Below are 25,495 nucleotides of genomic sequence, written 5' to 3'. Positions count from 1 at the left end.
AGAACCTTGGAGAGGAGGAAAGCAATGGATGTCGAGCGGGTCTAACATGATACTGTGAAAGTTCAATCCACAATGGATCCAACACAGTCGCGAGAGTCCAGTCCAAAGCGGATCCAACACAGCAGCGAGAGTCCCGTTCACAGCGGAGCCAGCAGGAAACCATCCCAAGCGGAGGCGGATCAGCAGCGCAGAGATGTCCCCAGCCGATACACAGGCAAGCAGTACATGGCCACCAGATCGGACCGGACCCCCTCCACAGGGGAGAGTGGGACATAGAAGAAAAAGAAAAGAAACAGCAGATCAACTGGTCTAAAAAGGGAGTCTATTTAAAGGCTAGAGTATACGAATGAGTTTTAAGGTGAGACTTAAATGCTTCTACTGAGGTGGCATCTCGAACTGTTAACGGGAGGGCATTCCAGAGTACTGGAGCCCGAACGGAAAACGCTCTATAGCCCGCAGACTTTTTTTGGGCTCTAGGAATCACTAATAAGCCGGAGTCCTTTGAACGCAGATTTCTTACCGGGACATATGGTACAATACAATCGGCAAGATAGGATGGAGATAGACCGTGTAGTATTTTATACGTAAGTAGTAAAACCTTAAAGTCACATCTTAAGTGCACAGGAAGCCAGTGCAGGTGAGCCAGTACAGGCGTAATGTGATCAAACTTTCTTGTTCTTGTCAAAAGTCTAGCAGCCGCATTTTGTACCAACTGTAATCTTTTAATGCTAGACATGGGGAGACCCGAAAATAATACGTTACAGTAGTCGAGGCGAGACGTAACAAACGCATGGATAATGATCTCAGCGTCTTTAGTGGACAGAATGGAGCGAATTTTAGCGATATTACGGAGATGAAAGAAGGCCGTTTTAGTAACGCTTTTAATGTGTGCCTCAAAGGAGAGAGTTGGGTCGAAGATAATACCCAGATTCTTTACCGTGTCGCCTTGTTTAATTGTTTGGTTGTCAAATGTTAGAGTTGTATTATTAAATAGAGTTCGGTGTCTAGCAGGACCGATAATCAGCATTTCCGTTTTTTTGGCGCTGAGTTGCAAAAAGTTAGCGGACATCCATTGTTTAATTTCATTAAGACACGCCTCCAGCTGACTACAATCCGGCGTGTTGGTCAGCTTTAGGGGCATGTAGAGTTGGGTGTCATCAGCATAACAGTGAAAGCTAACACCGTATTTGCGTATGATGTCACATGGCGGTTACCACAGCAAAATATAGCGACATTAGCTCGGATTCAGACTCGGATTTCAGCGGCTTAAGCGATTCAACAGATTACGCGTGTATTGAAACGGATGGTCGGAGTATGGAGGCAGATAGCGAAAACAAAATTGAAGAAGAAATTGAAGCTATTGAGCGAATAGCTATTGACGCTATTCGGCCATAGCGTGGGTGTACCTAATGAAGTCGCCCATAGCATTGCTGCCTTATTAGCATCGCCGGTAAAATGTGCGGACCGAACGATCAGGACTTTCGCCACTTGTGACACTGGAGCTACTTAAATCAGTCGATTGGTAAGTGTTTGTTTCGCATTAAATGTGGGTATCTAGTTTCAAATGTACATACAGCTAGCGTAAAGAGCATGTTAGCATCGATTAGCCATGCTGCGACCAAATAATGTCTGATTAGCACATAAGTCAACAACATCAACAAAACTCACTTTTGTGATTTCGTTGACTTAATCGTTGCAAATGCATCTGCAGGTTATCCATACATCTCTGTGCCATGGCTGTCTTAGCATCACCGGTAAAATGTGAAGACACTTTGGTACATTCAATGGGGGTCTGGCGGCAGATTTCTTGCCAGTGGTGCAACTTGAATCCCTCCCTGTTAGTGTTGTTACACCCTCCGACAACACACCAACGAGGCATGATGTCTCCAAGGTTCCAAAAAATAGTACAAAAAAACGGAAAATAACAGAGCTGAGACCCGGTGTTTGTAATGTGAAAATGAAAATGGCGGGTGTGTTACCTCGGTGACATCACATTCTGACGTCATCGCTAAAAGACCGATAAACAGAAAGGCGTTTAATTTGCCAAAATTCACCCATTTAGAGTTTGGAAATCGGTTAAAACAATACATGGTCTTTTTTCTGCAACATCAAGGTATATATTGACGCTTACATAGGTCTGGTGATAATGTTCCCCTTTAAAGTGGCCTCTTTGGGGATTGTAATAGAGATCCATTTGGATTCATGAACTTAATTCTAAACATTTCTTCACAAAAAAAGAAATCTTTAACATCAATATTTATGGAACATGTCTACAAAAAACGGCGGGCGGTGTTGATGAAGGTGGACCCCGACTTAAACAAGTTGAAAAACTTATTGGGGAGTTAGCATTTAGTGGTCAATTGTATGTACTGGGCTTCACGGTGGCAGAGGGGTTAGTGCGTCTGCCTCACAATACGAAGGTCCTGCAGTCCTGGGTTCAAATCCAGGCTCGGGATCTTTCTGTGTGGAGTCTGCATGTTCTCCCCGTGAATGCGTGGGTTCCCTCCGGGTACTCCGGCTTCCTCCCACTTCCAAAGACATGCACCTGGGGATAGGTTGATTGGCAACACTAAATGGTCCCTAGTGTGTGAATGTGAGTGTGAATGTTGTCTGTCTATCTGTGTTGGCCCTGCGATGAGGTGGCAACTTGTCCAGGGTGTACCCCGCCTTCCGCCCGATTGTAGCTGAGATAGGCGCCAGCGCCCCCCGCGACCCCGAAAGGGAATAAGCGGTAGAAAATGGATGGATGGATTGTATGTACTGTACTGTGCAATCTACTAATAAAAGTCTCAATCAATCAATCAATCAATCAATCAATCAAAAAAAGCACTTTATATGTAGAAAGGTTTTGTTAAGAAACCATTCTGAGCCTTATTTAGTTTTTATTTTATATATGTTACCGTATATATGTATTAACCCTGGCAATGGACCCTGCGTGTTTATGTATGTTACGCCATTGTTTACAAACTTGGTACATAAATAACCCAAAAATGTATATTTTGTTGTTTTCTTACTGTACCGAAAATGAACCGAACCGTGACCTCTAAACCGAGGTACATACAGAACCAAAGTTTTTGTGTACTGTTACACCCCTAATGTATATATATATATATATATATATATATATATATATATATATATATATCCATCAGGAATCGTTACAAATAGGAATTGCGACTCATTTGAAAATCGATTTCTTTGACTCCCCCGAGTACTTATCCTCTTGCAGAGGGGACACTCCCAGACAAGCGAGGTTTCACTCTATTGTGGCTCAAAACAACAGCTGTCGAGAAGGAAGCAGCACTGTGACAGTCCAACTAACAGTGAGCCAACACAAACAAGTAGAACATGACAAATAATGCTGCTTCATTAACTGTGAACCACAGTAGTTTTACTACCTCCGGATATGGCCTCAAAAAAGTGGGAAGGTCATCAAAAAAACAAGACGAACTCTCCTTTAATTAAAAAAGGCCTTTAATATCTATGGCATGTCTTAGTGGACTTTTCATCAGTTCGACGCCTTTCAGTCATTCGGCCTTAGGTTTGTCCAGAGGCCTATTAAGACATGCAGTAGATATTAAAGCCAGCTTCAGCAAACACATACTTCTACACATATCTATCCCTCCATCCATCCATCATCTTCCGCTTATCCGAGGTCGGGTCGCGGGGGCAGCAGCCTAAGCAGGGAAGCCCAGACTTCCCTCTCCCCAGCCACTTCGTCTAGCTTGGCGAAGCCTTGGCGGAGTCCAACCCTCACTGGAAATGTGTTCGACTTACTGCCGGCAATGCGAACCAAGCTCTGGCACTGATCGTACAGGGAACGGACCGCCACAATAAGACAGTCCGATACCCCATACTCTCTGAGCACTCCCCACAGGACTTCCCGAGGGACACGGTCGAATGCCTTCTCCAAGTCCACAAAGCACATGTAGACTGGTTGGGCAAACTCCCATGCACCCTCAAGAACCCTGCTGAGAGTATAGAGCTGGTCCACAGTTCCACGACCAGGACGAAAACCACACTGTTCCTCCTGAATCCGAGGTTCGACTATCCGACGTAGCCTCCTCTCCAGTACACCTGAATAAACCTTACCGGGAAGGCTGAGGAGTGTGATCCCACGATAGTTGGAACACACCCTCCGGTCCCCCTTCTTAAAGAGAGGAACCACCACCCCGGTCTGCCAATCCAGAGGTACCGCCCCCGATGTCCACGCGATGCTGCAAAGTCTTGCCAACCAAGACAGCCCCACAGCATCCAGAGCCTTAAGGAACTCCGGGCGGATCTCGTCCACCCCTGGGGCCTTGCCACCGAGGAGCTTTTTAACTACCTCAGCGACCTCAGCCCCAGAAATAGGAGAGTCCACCACAGATTCCCCAGGCACTGCTTCCTCATAGGAAGACGTGTTGGTGGGATTGAGGAGGTCTTCGAAGCATTCCTTCCACCTATCCACAACATCCGCAGTCGAGGTCAGCAGAACACCATCCGCACCATACACGGTGTTGATAGTGCACTGCTTCCCCTTCCTGAGGCGGCGGACGGTGGTCCAGAATCGCTTCGAAGCCGTCCGGAAGTCGTTTTCCATGGCTTCCCCGAACTCTTCCCATGTCCGAGTTTTTGCCTCCGCGACCGCTGAAGCTGCACACCGCTTGGCCTGTCGGTACCTGTCCACTGCCTCCGGAGTCCTATGAGCCAAAAGGACCCGATAGGACTCCTTCTTCAGCTTGACGGCATCCCTCACTGCTGGTGTCCACCAAGGGGTTTTAGGATTGCCGCCCCGACAGGCACCAACTACCTTGCGGCCACAGCTCCGATCTGCCGCCTCGACAACAGGGGCTTCGTTCAGTTTTAAATTTTGGCCCACTCTGTGTTTGAGTTTGACACCCCTGCTTTAAAACATCCGTGCCCTGTAAAATTTGGGATCATTTCTTTACAGTATTCTAATTTTTTGAAATCCTGTTTTCCCTGGGTTTTGTGAGCTGGACATTTAACGTTTTGAATGGATTTTTGGAAATAAATACACTTTTCCATGGAAAGGGTCTGCAGTTCTGTTGTCTCTCTATGTTTTTTGGTCTTCTTTCTAGCCCCTCCTGATCCGGTGGAGTCGCGCTAAACACAAAATAAATCCATAACATGTGATTTGCAGGGGGATTGTCAGAACATATTTTTGGTCAGCAGAACAGGGACTTAAATCCCAAAATCTCTTAAATGAAAGTCTTATGATCTACAACTGAGCAATTTGGGGTCTCTTCCCATTGTGGAAAAAGACATTAAAAAAATAAACAAAATGCTTCCAGCAACATTCTGGTTGCATATTTGACCCCTCTTCTTGGCAAAAAACAGTTGCGTTCTTGGCACAGACTCAGCATCTAAGCATTGTTCACAAATGTTCAGTCGGGTTGAAGTTAAAGCACCAACAATTACTCTCTGCATTTGACCCATCACCCTTGATCACCCTCTGGGAAGTGAGGGGAGCAGTGAGCAGCAGCGGTGCCGCGCTTGGGAATCATTTTGGTGATTTAACCTCCAATTCCAACCCTTGATGCTTAGTGCCAAGCAGGGAGGTAACGGGTCCCATTTTTTAGAGTCTCTGGTATGACTCTGCCGGGGTTTGAACTCACCACCTACAGATCTCAGGGCCACTGAGTCGGTGCAGTTAAGGTACAGTCTCTGGGACAGTTATTGCAGAAACTCCATTTAACCTGCCTGAAACCCTTTAAGAAAACAGTTGGTTGGCCATGGATGAAGTGCTGGAGTCGGGACTCGGGGGTGGACCGCTTGCCTGTGCATCGGTTGGGGACATCTCTGTGTTACTGACCTGTCTCCGCAAGGGATAGCCTCCTGCTGGCCCCACTATGGACTGGACTCTCACTATAATGTTGGATCCACCTATGGACTGGACTCACTATTATGTTAGATTCACTATGAACTGGACTCACTATTATGTTAGATCCACTATGGACTGGACTCTCACTATTATGTTAGATCCACTATGGACTGGACTCTCACTATTATGTTAGATCCACTATGAACTGGACTCACTATTATGTTAGATTCACAATGAACTGGACTCACTATTATGTTAGATCCACTATGAACTGGACTCACTATTATGTTAGATCCACTATGAACTGGACTCACTATTATGTTAGATTCACAATGAACTGGACTCACTATTATGTTAGATCCACTATGAACTGGACTCACTATTATGTTGGATCCACTATGGACTGGACTCTCACTATTATGTTAGATCCACTATGGACTGGACTCTCACTATTATGTTAGATCCACTATGAACTGGACTCACTATTATGTTAGATTCACTATGAACTGGACTCACTATTATGTTAGATCCACTATGGACTGGACTCTCACTATTATGTTAGATCCACTATGAAATTGACTCACTATCATGTTAGATACACTGTGGACTGGACGCTCACTATTATGTTGGATCACTATGAACTGGACTCACTATTATGTTGGATCCACTATGGACTGGACTCTCACTATTATGTTAGATCCACTATGAACTGGACTCACTATTATGTTAGATCCACTATGAAATGGACTCACTATCATGTTAGATACACTATGGACTGGACGCTCACTATTATGTTAGATCCACTATGGACTGGACTCTCACTATTATGTTAGATCCACTATTATGTTAGATCCACTATGGACTGGACTCTCACTATTATGTTAGATCCACTATGAACTGGACTCTCACTATTATGTTAGATCCACTATGGACTGGACTCTCACTATAATGTTAGATCCACTATGGACAGAACTCTCACTATTATGTTAGATCCACTATGAACCGGACTCACTATTATGTTAGATCCACTATGGACTGGACTCTCACTATTATGTTAGATCCACTATGGACTGGACTCTCACTATTATGTTAGATCCACTATGAACCGGACTCACTATTATGTTAGATCCACTATGGACTGGACTCTCACTATTATGTTAGATACAATATGAACTGGACTCTCACTATTATGTTAGATCCACTACGGACTGGACTCTCACTATAATGTTAGATCCACTATGGACTATACTTTCACAATATTATGTTAGATCCACTATGTACTGGACTCTCACTATAATGTTAGATCCACTATGGACTGGACTCTCACTATTATGTTAGATCCACTATGGACGGGACTCTCTCACAATTATGTTAGATCCACGATGAACTGGACTCAGTATTATGTTGGATTTACTATGGACTGGACTCTCACTATTATGTTAAATCCACTATGGACTGGACTCTCACTATTATGTTAGATCCACTATGGACTTGACTCTCACTATTATGTTAAATCCACTATGGACTATACTTTCACAATATTATGTTAGACCCACTCGACATACATTGCATCCGGTCTTCCTTAGAGGGGCAGGGGGTCACCCACATCTGCGGTCCTCTCCAAGGTTTCTCATAGTCATTCGCATTGACATCCCATTGGGTTGTGAGTTTTTCCTTGCCCTTATGTGGTCTCTGAACCGGGGATGTCGTTGTGGCTTGTTAGATCCACTTGTAATTTAGGGCTATATGAATAAACATTGATTGATTGATTGATTGTGTTTAAAGTTCAGTCTTTTTGCTGTTGATTGGTAGTGTAGCAAAGTAGCTCAATATTTGTCTTATCTGGCCATAAATCTTTTGTCCCAAGGCTATTTGGTTTGAAAGTGTGGGTACCATTCAAGGTATATCCATCTTAAATAGGGCAACAGGAGAAATATCCCACACTTCCCTTTTGTGAAGTAAATCTGTACAGCAGATACAACATCGAGGTCAAGATCTATAAGCCATGGAGAGTGTAAGAGTTTTGACATTTTTGTCGTGAGCTGCTTTGTTGGAAGTGTCACCTGTGCTTGTGTTTGACACGGCCTGCAGACCATACTTGCCAACCTTGAGACCTACGAATTCGGGAGATGGGCTTGGGATTGTGGTAGCGGGGGGGTGTATACTGTAGCGTCCCGGGAGAGTGAGTGCTGCAAGGGGTGCTGAGTATTTGTTCTGTTGTGTTTATGTTGGGTTACGGTGCGGATGGTCGCCCGAAATGTGTTCGTCATTCTTGTTTGGTGTGGGTTCACAGTGTGGCACATATTTGTAACAGTGTTAAAGTTGTTTATACGGCCACCCTCAGTGTTACCCGTATGGCTGTTGAGCAAGTATGCTTTGCATTCACTTAGGTGGGTCTGTAAAAGCCGCATATATTATGTGCTGTTTGTATGGAGGAAAAACGGACGTGACGACAGGTTGAAGAGGACGCTCAAAATATTGTTGTTCGGGTGGAAATCGGGGGAAATTCGGGAGAATGGTTGTCCCGGGAGATTTTTCGGAAGGGGCACTGAAATTAGGGAGTCTCTCGGAAAAATCGGGAGGGTTGGCAAGTATGCTGCCAACAGTTAGCTGTGGGTACAGTCCTCCCTCCAGTTCTACCACAGCAGTGACAAACAAAGCAAAAAAAGGTCACTCACCGTTATCTTCTGCTCCTTGGACGGAACTGCCGTTGGACTCGTCCAGGGCCAGCGAGGCTGCCGTGGGCATGCTCATCCCCAAGATGGAAGCCAGCGAAGGGCTTTTCCGTTTGGGTGCATCCTCCCCCTCCTCCTCCTCCCGGGCGACCCCGCTCTGCTCCAAGTCCATCAGCGACTCCATGGTGAGCTCGGCCATCTCCTTGCCAAAGTGCTTGGCCACTGTGCGGATCACGTCGTCTTCCTCGTCGTCGTCGTCGTCCTCCGCCGTGCCGTCGCCCATCTTTGAGCCGTCCAGGTCGTTCTCGAGGTCTGTGTGAGGCGGGAGCGCTTAATCCACATTTCCGGGAGCAATACGTAGACGAACCATGGCTTGATTGTCATACACTTCTAAAACTGAAATCTAAGTAAGATGAAATATCTCAAATAAGCATGATATTTGCTTATTTTCTGTCTGATAAGATCATTCTTCTCACTAAGCAGACTTTATGTTAGTGTTTTACTTGTTTTAAGGGTTTGGGTCCTTAAAGGCCTACTGAAATGAGATGTTCTTATCCAAACGGGGATAGCAGGTCCATTCTATGTGTCATACTTGATCATTTCGCCATATTGCCATATTTTCGCTGAAAGGATTTAGTAGAGAACATCCACGATAAAGTTCACAACTTTTGGTCGCTGATAAAATAGCCTTGCCTGTGCCGGAAGTAGCAGACGATGTGCGCGTGACGTCACGGGTTGTGGAGCTCCTCACATCCTCACATTGTTTACAATCATGGCCACCAGCAGCCAGAGCGATTCGGACAGAGAATTCGACGATTTACCCATTAATTTGAGCGAGGATGAAAGATTCGTGGATGAGGACAGTGAGAGTGAAGGACTAGAAAAAAAAAAAAAAAAAAAGACTATAAGGTGGGAGCGATTCAGATGTTATTAGACACATTTACTAGGATAATTATGGAAAATCCCCTATCTGCTTATTGTGTTACTAGTGTTTTAGTGAGATTATATGGTCGTACCTGTACAACCTGTAGGTCGGCCCCCCACCTTTCTTCAGCACCAGTCGACGGGTGGTGGCGATGCCCATCTCTGCCCTTCGCAAGGGACCCTCTTCGAAATACGATCTTTCGAAACGATCGCTGCATAATACACTGTACTTTGTGTGTGTGGTCCAGTCCAACCGTGTTCGCTTGACATCTCTGTTCCATAGTAAAGCTTGACTGTCATCTTTCGGGAATGTAAACAATGAAACACCGGCTGTGTTTGTGTTGCTAAAGACGGCCTTCCCACCAACAGCTTTCTTCTTTGATGTCTCCATTGTTCATTGAACAAATTGCAAAAGATTCAGCAACACAGAGTCCATAATATTGTGGAATTATGCGGTGCAAACAGACGACTTATAGCTGGGAATGGTGCTGGAACAAAATGTCCTCTACAATGCGTGACGTCACGCGCACGCGTCATCATACCCCGACGTTTTAGCATGATACTTCAGCGCGAAATTTAAAATTGTAATTCAGGAAACTAAAAAGGCCTTATTGGCATGTGTTGCAATGTTTATATTTCATCATTGATTTATAAACTATCAGAAAACACGATCTTTCGAAATGATCGCTGCATAATACACTGTATTTTGTGTGTATAGTCCAATCCAACAGTGTTCGCTTGACATCTCGATTCCTTAGTAAAGCTTGACTGGCATCTTTCGGGAATGTAAACAATGAAACACCGGCTGTGTTTGTGTTGCTAAAGGCGGCCGCGATACACCGCTTCCCACCTACAGCTTTCTTCTTTGATGTCTCCATTGTTCATTGAACAAATTGCAAAAGATTCAGCAACACAGAGTCCATAATATTGTGGAATTATGCAATGAAAACAGACGACTTATAGCTGGGAACCGTGCTGGAACAAAATGTCCTCTACAATGCGTGACGTCACGCGCACGCGTCATCATACCGCGACGTTTTAGCATGATACTTCCGCGCGAAATTTAAAATTGTAATTTAGGAAACTAAAAAGGCCTTATTGGCATGTGTTGCAATGTTAATATTTCATCATTGATTTATAAACTATCAGAAAACACGATCTTTCGAAATGATCGCTGCATAATACACTGTATTTTGTGTGTGTAGTCCAATCCAACAGTGTTCGCTTGACATCTCGGTTCCATAGTAAAGCTTGACTGGCATCTTTCGGGAATGTAAACAATGAAACACCGGCTGTGTTTGTGTTGCTAAAGGCGGCCGCGATACACCGCTTCCCACCAACAGCTTTCTTCTTTGATGTCTCCATTGTTCATTGAACAAATTGCAAAAGATTCAGCAACACAGAGTCCATAATATTGTGGAATTATGCAATGAAAACAGACAACTTATAGCTGGGAACCGTGCTGGAACAAAATGTCCTCTACAATGCGTGACGTCAGACGCACGCGTCATCATATCGCGACGTTTTAGCATGATACTTCCGCGCGAAATTTAAAATTGTAATTTAGGAAACAAAAAAAGCCTTATTGGCATGTGTTGCAATGTTAATATTTCATCATTGATTAATAAACTATCAGAAAACACGATCTTTCAAAATGATCGCTGCATAATACACTGTACTTTGTGTGTGTAGTCCAATCCAACCGTGTTCGCTTGACATCTCTGTTCCATAGTAAAGCTTGACTGGCATATTTCGGGAATGTAAACAATGAAACACCGGCTGTGTTTGTGTTGCTAAAGGCGGCCGCGATACACCGCTTCCCACCTACAGCTTTCTTCTTTGATGTCTCCATTGTTCATTGAACAAATTGCAAAAGATTCAGCAACACAGAGTCCATAATATTGTGGAATTATGCAATGAAAACAGACGACTTATAGCTGGGAACCGTGCTGGAACAAAATGTCCTCTACAATGCGTGACGTCCCGCTCACGCGTCATCATACCGCGACGTTTTAGCATGATACTTCCGCGCGAAATTTAAAATTGTAATTCAGGAAACTAAAAAGGCCTTATTGGCATGTGTTGCAATGTTAATATTTCATCATTGATTTATAAACTATCAGAAAACACGATCTTTCGAAATGATCGCTGCATAATACACTGTATTTTGTGTGTGTAGTCCAATCCAACAGTGTTCGCTTGACATCTCGGTTCCATAGTAAAGCTTGACTGGCATCTTTCGGGAATGTAAACAATGAAACACCGGCTGTGTTTGTGTTGCTAAAGACGGCCTTCCCACCAACCGCTTTCTTCTTTGATGTCTCCATTGTTCATTGAACAAATTGCAAAAGATTAATCAACACAGAGTCCATAATATTGTGGAATTATGCAATGAAAACAGACGACTTATAGCTGGGAACCGTGCTGGAACAAAATGTCCTCTACAATGTGTGACGTCAGACGCACGCGTCAACATATCGCGACGTTTTAGCATGATACTTCAGCGTGAAATTTAAAATTGTAATTTAGGAATCTAAAAAGGCTGTATTGGCATGTGTTGCAATGTTAAGCTTTCATCATTGATATATAAACTATCAGACTGCATGGTCGGTAGTAGTGGCTTTCAGTAGGCCTTTAATGATCTCAGTAAGATATGTCAGCTTGTTGCTGAGATCTGATGACCTATATTGAGTAAAACATGCATGAAACTAGAATATCAACTGTTGCAAAGCTGTGTCATCAACACTCACAAGTATAAAACTACTTTTTTAAAGTAATAATCTCTTATTTCAAGCATGAAAGAAAAAAAATCACAATTTTGTCTCATAATCAAAACGGATGGAAGTTGCGGTTTTATTTTCAGTGAAACAATAGAAAATAGGTACTCATATAGTAGTACAGTTGGCACAATACAGTAAACGGACAGTTAATATTTAAACATTTAACATGTGACATTTCTAACAATTTCGAACAGAAATAGTTCATGCACATTCAGATGAATTCTTCAAAATTACAATTAAAAAATGTTTGGCCGGGGGCCGAGCTATATATATATATATATATATATATATATATATATTTTTATTGGGGCTGGGCGATATATCGATATACGCGGTTTGTCTCTATATGTATGTATGTATGTATATATTAGGGCTGGGCGATATATCAATATACGCGGGTTTGTCTCAATATGTATGTATATACATATATATATATATATATATATATATATATATATATATATATATATATATATATATATATATATATGTATGTATGTATGTATGTCTTGATTGGATTATCCAGAGAATAGTGCTCGATACCGTGGTAGAGCGCAATATGTAGGAGTGGGAAAAATCACAAGACTACTTCATCTCTACAGAACTGTTTCATGAGGGGTTCCCTCAATCACACAAATCTCCTGATGATTGAGGGAACCCCTCATGAAACAGTTCTGTAGAGATGAAGTAGTCTCGTGATTTTTCCCACACCTATATGTATGTATGTATGTGTGTATATATATATATATATATATATATATATATATATATATATATATATATATATATATATATGTATGTAGGTGTGGGAAAAATCACAAGACTACTTCGTCTCTACAGAACTGTTTCATGAGGGGTTCCCTCAATCATTTCCTGATGATTGAGGGAACCCCTCATGAAACAGTTCTGTAGAGACGAAGTAGTCTCGTGATTTTTCCCACACCTATATGTATGTATGTATGTATATGTGTATGTGTATATATATACATATATATATATATATATATATATATATATATATACATATTGCGCTCTACCACGGTATCGAGCACTATTCTCTGGATAATCCAATCAAGACATATACATATATATATGTTGCGCACTAATTGACTGAAATAGCTTAAAATTGGCGCGATGATTGTCATGTTGTCGATGGAAAAAATTCATTTTTTAGACAATGTGATTTGCCTGAGTGGCTAGGAGACCCCGAGAGTAAGAAGCGGTTGCCTTATTGCCTTACTATTAAGAAAAATAAACTAGTTTCGAGTGTAAGTTTACTGGTTTCAAGAAATGTAATGCCGAGCGCATATCATTATGTCAAGATAGATAATGGCACTAGCGTTCATTTAATTTAAGAATATTTTTCAACATATCGAGCAAAAAGGTCTTCGTATTTTTTTTCTACCAAGAAAAGTGCACTTGTCATTAGTGAGAATAAACTTATTTTAAGGCATTTTTGGGTTCTTTGAGGTTAACTAATTTTACTTGTTTTGGAAAGTCTTGACAAGCCAAATTTTCTGGTTCTATTGGCAGATCATTTTGCTTCGTTCAAATAAAATACCCTTAATTGTTGTATTTTTTTCCTTGTTTTTGAACACTGACTTTTTGCAGTGTGGTTACCACAATGACAGGAAACTAATGTTTAATCTTTATGTGAACAGGTCCTGTGCCGCCTCTGAGGTACCCCGCTACACAAAAGTGGTCCAAATGACTTAATTCATGGAACATTTGGGGCAACACTTCATTCTGCATCTATGGACGCAGTGCAAAGACTGCGTGACTCAAACTCCCCACAACCAGGACGCCCACCAGGACCCCATACCTTCTTTGGCGTAGGCGGCGTAAACCCCTCTGAGCTTGGGTCTGCTGCTCTCCAGATTAGTGTCGATCTCGTTCTGGTAGCCTTCGATCTCCCCTGCAAACACGGATCAATGGATGTATCTTCAATGAGACACTAAACACGCTTCAGTAAGTATCAGGCTGTTTATTTCTTTCAATCGGATCTCCATTAGTTGCTACCCAGTAATCACAAATCTTCCAAGAGTACACCACACAAGACAATTGGTCATTTCAAATCGCTAAAAGTCTACTCGCTGCCTTGTGGACAACGTCAGAATATCAGGACAAGGACCATGAACTTCCCTTTAATGTGCACACAGCACAGCTTTTACTAGGTGAAATGAATTATATTTATATAGCGCTTTTCTCTAGTGACTCACAGTGCTTTTACATATCCATCCATCCATCATCTTCCGCTTATCCGAGGTCGGGTCGCGGGGGCAGCAGCCTAAGCAGGGAAGCCCAGACTTCCCTCTCCCCAGCCACTTCGTCTAGCTCTTCCCGAGGCATTCCCAGGCCAGGCGGGAGACATAGTCTTCCCAACGTGTCCTGGGTCTTCCCCGTGGCCTCCTACCGGTTGGACGTGCCCTAAACACCTCCCTCGGGAGGCGTTCCCGAGCCACTTCATCTGGCTCCTCTCGATGTGAAGGAGCAGCGGCTTTACTTTGGGTTCCTCCCGGACGGCAGAGCTTCTCACCCTATCTCTAAGGGAGAGGAAACTCATTTCGGCCGCTTGTACCCGTGATCTTATCCTTTCGGTCATAACCCAAAGCTCATGACCATAGGTGAGGATGGGAACGTAGATCGACCGGTAAATTGAGAGCTTTGCCTTCCGGCTCAGCTCCTTCTTCACCACAACAGATCGGTACAACGTCCACATTACTGAAGACGCCGCACCGATCCGCCTGTCGATCTCACGATCCACTCTTCCCCCACTCGTGAACAAGACTCCTAGGTACTTGAACTCCTCCACTTGGGGCAGGGTCTCCTCCCCAACCCGGAGATGGAATTCCACCCTTTTCCGGGCGAGAACCATGGACTCGGACCTGGAGGTGCTGATTCTCATTCCGGTCGCTTCACACTCGGCTGCGAACCGGTCCAGTGAGAGCTGAAGATCCCGGCCAGATGAAGCCATCAGGACCACATCATCTGCAAAAAGCAGAGACCTAATCCTGCGGTCACCAAACCGGAACCCCTCAACGCCTTGACTGCGCCTAGAAATTCTGTCCATAAAAGTTATGAACAGAATCGGTGTGGAAACGTGTCCAACTCACTGCCGGCAATGCGGACCAAGCTCTGACACTGATCATACAGGGAGCGGACCGCCACAATAAGACAGTCCGATACCCCATACTCTCTGAGCACTCCCCACAGGACTTCCCGAGGGACACGGTCGAATGCCTTCTCCAAGTCCACAAAGAACATGTAAACTGGTTGGGCAAACTCCCATGCACCCTCAAGAACCCTGCCGAGAGTATAGAGCTGGTCCACAGTTCCACGACCAGGACGAAAACCACACTGTTCCTCCTGAATCCGAGGATTCTTTTATGATTTTATGTTTTTACATAGTGAAACCCAATATCTCAGTTACATTTAAACCAGTGTAGGTGGCACTGGGAGCAGGTGAGTAAAGTGTCTTGCCCAAGGACACAACAGCAGTGACTAGGATGGCGGAAGCGGGGATCGAACCCGGAACCCTCAAGTTGCTGGCACGGCCACTCTACCAACCGAACTACACCGCCCAATACAAGCAACCCTTTCCTCTCACGGCGCAAACTGCAACCAAAAAAAAGAAAGTCAACATACACGGTCAAACAAAACACAACCTTTTCACTGAACTTTGTGGATATTATTAAAAAAAAAAAGCCCAAACGCCGTACATAATTCAAAATTACACCCATTTAAAGCCGCAACAGTGCAAGATGGGGGGAAAAACGCCAACCGCATCTGCTGATATATGTAGAGTGCAGACTTCCCCCAGACTAACAATCTTTATTCAAATATAAAAAGCGCATCCATACTTGCATGCATGCATATATTTTTTTTCTATTTTACCGAAGAAAATCCCATTGAGCCTAAAATCCTCTTTTTCAGGGGAGTCCTGGCCAAGAGGCAGCAAAGTGACACGCACAATTACATCCACATTACACATTAAAATGACAAGATGGACATCCGGTAAAACCGTTACAGACAACTGAGGCTGCTCTCAGTTTACATTGAAAAGGATTTAAAGCTAAAAGTTCAGTCAGTTTCCAGTCATTTTGTAACTTGTTCCAAGCACAAGGAGCTGCATGGGACTTTTTTACATGCTTACATACAATTATAGATGTGCTTTTTACGTTTAAATAAATATTGTGAGTCTGCAGTCCAACCTTCTTGCAGTAAAAAGGCTACCATTTAAGTACCGGTATAATCGAAAAATACATGTTTTTTTATATGCTGAATTGTGTTTCATTTTATCCATTAAACCAGGGGTCACCGACCTTTTTGAAACCAAGAGCTACTTCTAAGGTACTGATTAATGCCAAGGGCTACCAGTTTGATACACACTTGTGAAGTGAAGTGAAGTGAATTATATTTATATAGCGCTTTTTCTCTAGTGACTCAAAGCGCTTTACATAGTGAAACCCAATATCTAAGTTACATTCAAACCAGTGTGGGTGGCACTGGGAGCAGGCGGGCAAAGCGCCCCGCCCAAGGACACAACGGCAGCAACTAGGATGGCGGAAGCGGGAATCGAACCTGCAACCCTCAAGTTGCTGACACGGCCACTCTACCAACCGAGCTATGCCGCCCCAATAAATAACTAATTTCACAACGTACGATGACTTCTGTTTTGTTTGATCAGCTGTTTTACTGCCGTGTTACAAACACTTTTTGAAACAATTAAAATATGTAAATAAACATTGTGTAAATAACTAATTTCACAACGCACAATGACTTCTGTTTTGGTTGATCAGCCGTTTTACTGCCGTGTTACAGACACTTCTCAAAACAATTAAAATATGTAAATAAACATTGTGTAAATAACTAATTTCACAACGCACAATGACTTCTGTTTTGGTTGATCAGCCGTTTTACTGCCGTGTTACAGACACTTCTCAAAACAATTAAAATATGTAAATAAACATTGCGTAAATAACTAATTTCACAACGCACAATGACTTCTGTTTTGGTTGATCAGCTGTTTTACTGCCGTGTTACAAACACTTTTTGAAACAATTAAAATATGTAAATAAACATTGTGTTTCACAACGTACGATGACTTCTTTTTTGTTTGATCAGCCGTTTTACTGCCGTGTTACAGACACTTCTCAAAACAATTAAAATATGTAAATAAACATCGTGTAAATAACTAATTTCACAACGTACGATGACTTCTTTTTTTGTTTGATCAGCCGTTTTACTGCCGTGTTACAGACACCGTTTGGAAACACTGAAGGTACGTACGTAAATAAACATTACAAAATATTTTGTACCGGCTTAGGGTCTGGTGTGGCTAAAATATGTCAAAATATTTATTTCTTCTAAAATATACATTTATTTGTGACAAATAAATGTATAAGAAACATCTGTGTGTTGACTCATTATCTATATTGCTGTACACTGACTACGCTTAAGAATATCTCTTAGTATTTATTGTCCCTTGACAAGATGTAATGAAACGAAAATGGCAGAAAAAAGAGGTTCTTACATTTGCAGTGAGGCTTCTGGCGATGAGCGGTCCCACCATGCCGGGGATGGTGGCGAAGGAGTTGGTGATGCCCAGCAGGATGCCCGAGTACGAGGGAGCGATTAAATAAATTGCCAGAAATAGCCAATTTGCTCAATTTACCTTTAATAAATAAATCTATATATATATATATATATATATATATATATATATTATAAAAATGGGTATTTATGTCTGTCATTCCGTCGTACATTTTTTTTTATTTTTACGGAAGGTTTTTTGTAGAGAATAAATGACGAAAAAGACACTTCGTTGAACGTTTTAAAAAAGGACAAAACGCGAAAAAAATTTAAATACAATTTTGAGACATAGTTTGTCTTCAATTTCGACTCTTTAAAATTCTAAATTCAACCGATAAAAATTGATAAAAAGAACTAGCTAATTCGAATCTTTTAGAAAAAAATAAAAAAAATAATTTAGATAGATAGATAGATAGTACTTTATTGATTCCTTCAGGAGAGTTCCTTCAGGAAAATTAAAACTCCAGCAGCAGTGTACAGAGTTGAGATCAATTTAAAAAAAAGCAAAAAGTAAATAATGGGGGTTTAAAAGGAAACAAAATAGAGAAATATTACAAAAAGAATAAAAAAAATAAAAAGCAAAGATGGGAATAACAATATAACAGTAAAATAAGAATATAACAAGACAAAGTAGGCAGTAGTGACCATGTTATGAAAACGTAATTTATGGAACATCATTTGTATTTTTTCCTGATTAAGATTATTTTTTGTAATTTTGATGACATGTTTTAAATAGGTTAAAATCCAATCTGCACTTTGTTAGAATATATAACAAAGACAAATCATTATTTCTTCTGGATTTTCGAGAAAACATTTTTTTTAAAGAATTTCTAAAGACTTTGAAATAAGATATACATTTGATTCTACAGGTTTTCTACATTTGCCTGAATATTTTTTTTGAATTTTAATCATAATAAGTTTGAAGAAATATTTCACAAATATTCTTCGCCGAAAAGCTAAAATGAAGAAATAAATTAAAATGTATTTATTATTCTTTACAATAAAAATAAATAAATAAACACTTGAACATTGATTCAAATTGTCAGGAAAGAAGAGGAAGGCATTTAAAAGGTAAAAAGGTATATGTGTTTAAAAATCCTAAAATCATTTTTAAGGTTGTATTTTTTTCTCTAAAATTGTCTTTCTGAAAGTTAGAAGAAGCAAAGTGAAACAAAAGAAATGAATTTATTTAAACAAGTGAAGACCAAGTCTTTAAAATATTTTCTTGGATTTTCACATTCTATTTGAGTTTTGTCTCTCTTGGAATTAAAAATGTCGAGCAAAGCGAGACCAGCTTGCGAGTAAATAAATTAAATGTAAAAAATAGAGGCAGCTCACTGGTAAGTGCTGCTATTTGAGCTATTTCTAGAACAGGCCAGCGGGCGACTCATCTGGTCCTTACAGGCACCGCCTTGGTGACTCCTGCATTAAACCATGTCCAATTATATTTTCAACCCGCAAAACATGTGAAAACAGCGTCTAAACATCCACAAAAAGCCACAATTTCTGACATTCATTTCGAATATTCCGTACGTTCGAAATCGGATGACATCACGTTGGGAACGCTTCCGCACTCTGACCACAATAAATCGGTCATACTGGAAATATTAGAAGGACATGTGCTGTTTAATAATCCAAATCCTAATGTGAGACAAGAAGATGTATGTTTGTTTTCATGCATTCTAAATTGTATATTTTTTTAAAAAGTCAGCTCCCGACAAGGGCTCCTCTATTCCACATAAATAGCCATCCAAAAAAACGCCAACATCCCGTGACCTGATTATTAACCAAGTATTAGCGATATTGTTATTGTAATGGCTAACATTCAGGACCTACTGTTACTGTAGCGGCGCATTAATAACAGAGCGTTAACGAGCTTATGCTGCACTATTGCATTATAACCTGCTGCTGAATGGCTTCTAAGCTTCCAAAACATGGATCAATGGATCAAATTTGGCCCGCCATGTAATTTAATTTGGCCCTTGAGGCAATATCAAATTAACATTACAGCGGCGGTGCCACTGCAACACCACAATTTCTCACACTTGCCAATCCTCCCGAAGTTCAGTGCCCCTCCCGAAAATCTCCCGGGGCAAGCATTCTCCCGATTTTTACCCGGACAACAATATTGAGGGCCTTTAGCATTCTCTACAACCTGTAGTCACGTCCGCATTTCCTCCATACAAACAGCGTGCAGGCCCACTTGCATAATATATGCGGCTATTACGCACATAAGTGAATGCAAGGCATACTTGGTCAACAGCCATACAGGTCACACTGAGGGTGGCCGTAGAAACAACTTTAACACTGTTACAAATATGCGCCACACAGTGAACTCACACCAAACATGAATGCCAAACACATTTCGGGAGAACATCTGCACTGTAACATAACATAAACACAACAAAACAATTACCCAGAAACCCTTGCAGCACTAACTTTTTCGGGACGCTACAATATATTTGACCTCAGAAGGTAAAATATATTGTGGGTTCTTCCGAGGATGTTGTAGTCGTAATGATTTGTGCAGTCCTTTGAGACATTTGTGATTTGGGGCTATATAAATAAACATTGATTGAAGGCTGCAATTAGAAAAGAGGCATTAAATTTGTATTTAAATTTTATTTGATATGCCATTGATATTCTTTAATTATTATTATTATTTAAAACTCGATTTTGCATGTCACTATAAAGTTATATAAATCTTGCTTGTTCAATGTTCAATGCAAAACTTGTTTGGGTCCCTATTAAAAGGTTAATTTGTTCAACCTGTTCAGTTTTAAATTTTGGCCCACTCTGTGTTTGAGTTCGACACCCCTGTTCTAAAAGGTAATTGGAGATTATAAATCATACCTCTCGCCTTGGTAGTAGAAGGGCGTAACAAACAGAGTCAAAATTTGAAATACAACTGTTAACCAGAGATGTCGAGAAAAACACAAAAAGGAGCTCTTAGTATCTCTAAAGTGAAGTGAATTATATTTATATAGCGCTTTTTCTCTAGTGACTCAAAGCGCTTTACATAGTGAAACCTAATATCTAATTTTTACATTTAAACCAGTGTGGGTGGCACTGGGAGCAGGTGGGTGAAGTGTCTTGCCCAAGGACACAACGGCAGTGACTAGGATGGCGGAAGCGGGGATCGAACCTGGAACCCTTAAGTTGCTGGCATGGCCACTCTACTAACCCGAGCTAAACGAGAATATTTTAACATCCCATCAATAGCATCCCAGTGAAAGCAGACATTGTGCAGTAAGTGTTTTATAGTAAATGGGAAATGGGTTATATTTGTATAGCGAAGTGAATTGAAGTGAATTATATTTATATAAGTCTATTTATATATATATATATATATATATATTTATTTATATAAGTCTCACCTTAAAACTCATTTGTATACTCTAGCCTTTAAATAGACTCCCTTTTTAGACCAGTTGATCTGCCGTTTCTTTTCTTTTTCTTCTATGTCCCACTCTCCCTTGTGGAGGGGGTCCGGTCCGATCCGGTGGCCATGTACTGCTCGCCTGTGTATCGGCTGGGGACATCTCTGCGCTGCTGATCCGCCTCCGCTTGGGATGGTTTCCTGCTGGCTCCGCTGTGAACGGGACTCTCGCTGCTGTGTTGGATCCGCTTTGGACTGGACTCTCGCGACTGTGTTGGATCCATTATGGATTGAACTTTCACAGTATCATGTTAGACCCGCTCGACATCCATTGCTTTCCTCCTCTCCAAGGTTCTCATAGTCATTATTGTCACCGATGTCCCACTGGGTGTGAGTTTTCCTTGCCCTTATGTGGGCCTACCGAGGATGTCGTAGTGGTTTGTGCAGCCCTTTGAGACACTAGTGATTTAGGGCTATATAAGTAAACATTGATTGATTGATATAGAGCTTTTTCTCTAGTGACTCAAAGCGCTTTACATAGTGAAACCCAATACCTAATTTTTACATTTTAAACCAGTGTGGGTGGCACTGGGAGCAGGTGGGTAAAGTGTCTTGCCCAAGGACACAATGGCAGTGACTAGGGTGGCTGAAGCGGGGATCGAACCTGCAACCCTCAAGTTGCTGGCACGGCCGCTCTACCAACCGAGCTATACCGTCCCTATAGCGATTTTCTACCTTCAAGGTACTCAAATGGCTTTGACACTATTTCCACGTCCACCCATTCATTCACACACTGATGGCGGGAGCTGCCATGCAAGGCCCGAATCGCGACCCATCGGGAGCAAGGGTGACGTGTCTTGCTTAAGGACACAACACAAATGACAAAGTTGGTAGAAAGTGGGTATTGAACCAGTAACCCTCAGCTTGCTGGCACGGCCACTCTTCCAACTGCGCCACGCCGTTTTATTATGTTCTTAGTTTGTATTCCTTGTTCAACACTTAACAGTACAGTTATATTTTCACTAAAACTTAAGTATGTTATTGAAGTTGTTTCAAATCATTCTTCGCATTGTAGATTTGAATTACTTAGATTTTCTTCTGATTGTTCATTTTTGTCACCGTATTTCTCAGTTAATGGTATTTTCCCCACAAGCCTGGGTCAGCAGATTTTATAGCAGCTTGCTTTGTTTCCATACACGTTTTTAGTTGTCTATCAAGCCAAAGTGCTGTGGTCTATTTACAGGCATGTTATTTGAACTTGATGAAAAAGACAGAAAATAATCTGGGGGTCTGGGCACCATTTAAAGATGTTTCAGTATTTAAAGAATTGAAAAATGATCAACAGAGTTGACATGAATACATACCCAATTCATCCAAATGAATCACTCGGTTTCAGTCACTATGTTATTTAGTCACTACAGTAATTACAACTTGTGTTCACAGCCACAGGAACCACATGGGTTAGCCTACTCTATACAGTATTTACAGCCTTACTAGTGTTCACAGATGCTTAAGTACTTTCGGAAGCATTTCTCTGAATAGTGTCAGAGATGAAACCTTCTGGACAAAAGGATTTAAAATATCGCAAAAATTCGCTCCATTCTGTCCACTAAAGACGCTGAGATCATTATCCATGCGTTTGTTACGTCTCGCCTCGACTACTGTAACGTATTATTTTCGGGTCTCCCCATGTCTAGCATTAAAAGATTACAGTTGGTACAAAATGCGGCTGCTAGACTTTTGACAAGAACAAGAAAGTTTGATCACATTACGCCTGTACTGGCTCACCTGCACTGGTTTCCTGTGCACTTAAGATGTGACTTTAAGGTTTTACTACTTACGTATAAAATACTACACGGTCTAGCTCCATCCTATCTTGCAGATTGTATTGTACCTTATGTCCCGGCAAGAAATCTGCGTTCAAAGGACTCCGGCTTATTAGTGATTCCCAAAGCCCCAAAAAAGTCTGCGGGCTATAGAACGTTTTCATTTCGGGCTCCAGTACTCTGGAATGCCCTCCCGGTAACAGTTCGAGATGCCACCTCAGTTTTAAGTCTCACCTTAAAACTCATTTGTATACTCTAGCCTTTAAATAGACTCCCTTTTTAGACCAGTTGATCTGCCGTTTCTTTTCTTTTTCTTCTATGTCCCACTCTCCCTTGTGGAGGGGGTCCGGTCCGATCCGGTGGCCATGTACTGCTCGCCTGTGTATCGGCTGGGGACATCTCTGCGCTGCTGATCCGCCTCCGCTTGGGATGGTTTCCTGCTGGCTCCGCTGTGAACGGGACTCTCGCTGCTGTGTTGGATCCGCTTTGGACTGGACTCTCGCGACTGTGTTGGATCCATTATGGATTGAACTTTCACACTATCATGTTGGACCCGCTCGACATCCATTGCTTTCCTCCTCTCCAAGGTTCTCATAGTCATCATTGTCACCGACGTCCCACTGGGTGTGAGTTTTCCTTGCCCTTATGTGGGCCTACCGAAGATGTCGTAGTGGTTTGTGCAGCCCTTTGAGACACTAGTGATTTAGGGCTATATAAGTAAACATTGATTGATTGATTGAAAAGATCTCTCATTCTTCTAACCAAGCCGATGACTCTATGAACACTAATTCCAACTGGGAATGGATTCAGGCCTGAAACAGCATTCATGTCAACATGATTAATGCATGACTTAGAAAATACACCTTCTGTGTTTCCAGTGATGATTTGAGACCAAAGTAGTGACTATACTTTCTTTTGAGGCACACAATGACAAGCAATCATTGCTCAAATTGCCCACAAGGTACATTTCTGTTTCCACCAGTCACGTTCATAAGCATTGCATCATTGAATTTTTCCCGTTTGCGGATGACTCGCCTTTGCTGGTTTCCGGCAAGGACAAGTCACAGGTGGTAAAAAAAAATCCTCAGTGCTGAACTCTGTAGAATTTGCACCTGTCTCGATGACAACAAGCTATCCATACACTTAGGTAAAACGGAATCCATCCTATTTGGGTCCCACATCAACCTTAAGAAAGTCAGTGACTTCACTATTAAAGTGGGTGACATTGTTAACACCAGGAAAGATGGGGTCACCTACCTAGGTTCCATTCTAAAGGCTAATCTTTCCTGTGATAAAATGGCAACGTCATCCAACGAACAAGATTTCTCTACAGAATCTCCTCCCTGGTCAACGAAAGCACCATAAACATTCTAGCGGGAACTCTCATTCAACCCTTTTTTTGACTACGCATGCACCTCCTGGTACCCCAGCACCTCCAAAACCCTCAAATCTAGACTCCAAACATCCCAGAACAAGCTAGTCAGGTTCCTTCAAGACCTCCACCCCAGATCACACCTCACTCCTACCCACTTCTCCAAAAGTGGGCTGGCTCAGGGTGGAGGACAGAGTCAAACAACTTGCACTGAGCCTAGTCTATAAAATTCACTACACGTCCGTGATACAGAAATACATGTCCAACTACTTCCAGAACGTAAATGACCGCCATAACCACAACACCAGGGGGAGCTCCACAAACCACGTTAAACCCAGATTCCGATCTAACAAAGGTCTTAACTCATTTTCCTTCCATGCCACACCACTATGGAATGCAATCCCAACCGCACTACAAGAACACCTCCAGGCAACTTCAACCCTAGACTAACCCCATCCCCCCGGATTGTAAATAATCAAATGTTTATACTTGTTCTTATGCTTTCTGATCTCACTATGTCCACTACTTGCGGTACATAGCCTACCAAGTCAGATCTACACTGTTTCAATGTCCATTCTCAGATGGTGCAATTGTTGATGACTGAAGTACTGATATCAACCAAACCTAACCCCCCTAAATAATGTAAATAATTCAATATATATACTCTGATGATTAACTTGTGTGATGACTGTATTATGCTGATAGTATATATTTGTACCATGAATTGTTTTAAGTTGAAAAACTTATTGGGGTCAACTGTACGGAATATGTACTGTACTGTGCAATCTACTAATAAAAGTTTCAATCAATCAATCAAAGTGTACTGTACGGTGTAGCCAACAATTATTATACAACCTTTATTTAACCAGATAAGAAACCGATTGAGATCAAGATCTCTTTCAATACCAATAATACCCAGATTCTTTCAAATAATCTGGGTATTATATTTGACCCAACTTTCTCCTTTGAGTCACATTAAAAGCGTTACTAAAATGGCCTACATTCATCTCCGTAATATCGCTAAAATTTGCTCCATTCTGTCCACTAAAGACGCTGAGATCATTATCCATGCGTTTGTTACGTCTCGTCTCGATTACTGTAACGTATTATTTTCGGGTCTCCC

At 41.9% G+C, this 25,495-nt stretch overlaps 1 protein-coding gene across 2 annotated transcripts in view; it reads right to left on the bottom strand.

Moving 5' to 3' along the window:
- LOC133541952 (transcription factor IIIB 90 kDa subunit-like) overlaps positions 1–25,495 on the bottom strand; it is a 277,169-nt gene that overhangs the window by 152,014 nt on the left and 99,660 nt on the right. For both annotated transcript variants that reach the window (XM_061885688.1, XM_061885689.1), the window contains exons 11-12: positions 14,026–14,118; positions 8,503–8,811 (exon numbers count right to left, since the gene is read on the bottom strand). In XM_061885688.1, the coding sequence (XP_061741672.1) occupies positions 8,503–8,811; positions 14,026–14,118 (402 nt within the window). The remainder of the gene's footprint in view (positions 1–8,502; positions 8,812–14,025; positions 14,119–25,495) is intronic.

The sequence above is a fragment of the Nerophis ophidion genome, linkage group LG24 (genome assembly GCF_033978795.1).
Source record: "Nerophis ophidion isolate RoL-2023_Sa linkage group LG24, RoL_Noph_v1.0, whole genome shotgun sequence".
Taxonomy (NCBI): Eukaryota; Metazoa; Chordata; class Actinopteri; order Syngnathiformes; family Syngnathidae; genus Nerophis; species Nerophis ophidion.
The sequence above is the reverse complement of the archived record's forward strand: the minus strand, read 5'-3'. Positions and strand labels throughout refer to the sequence as shown.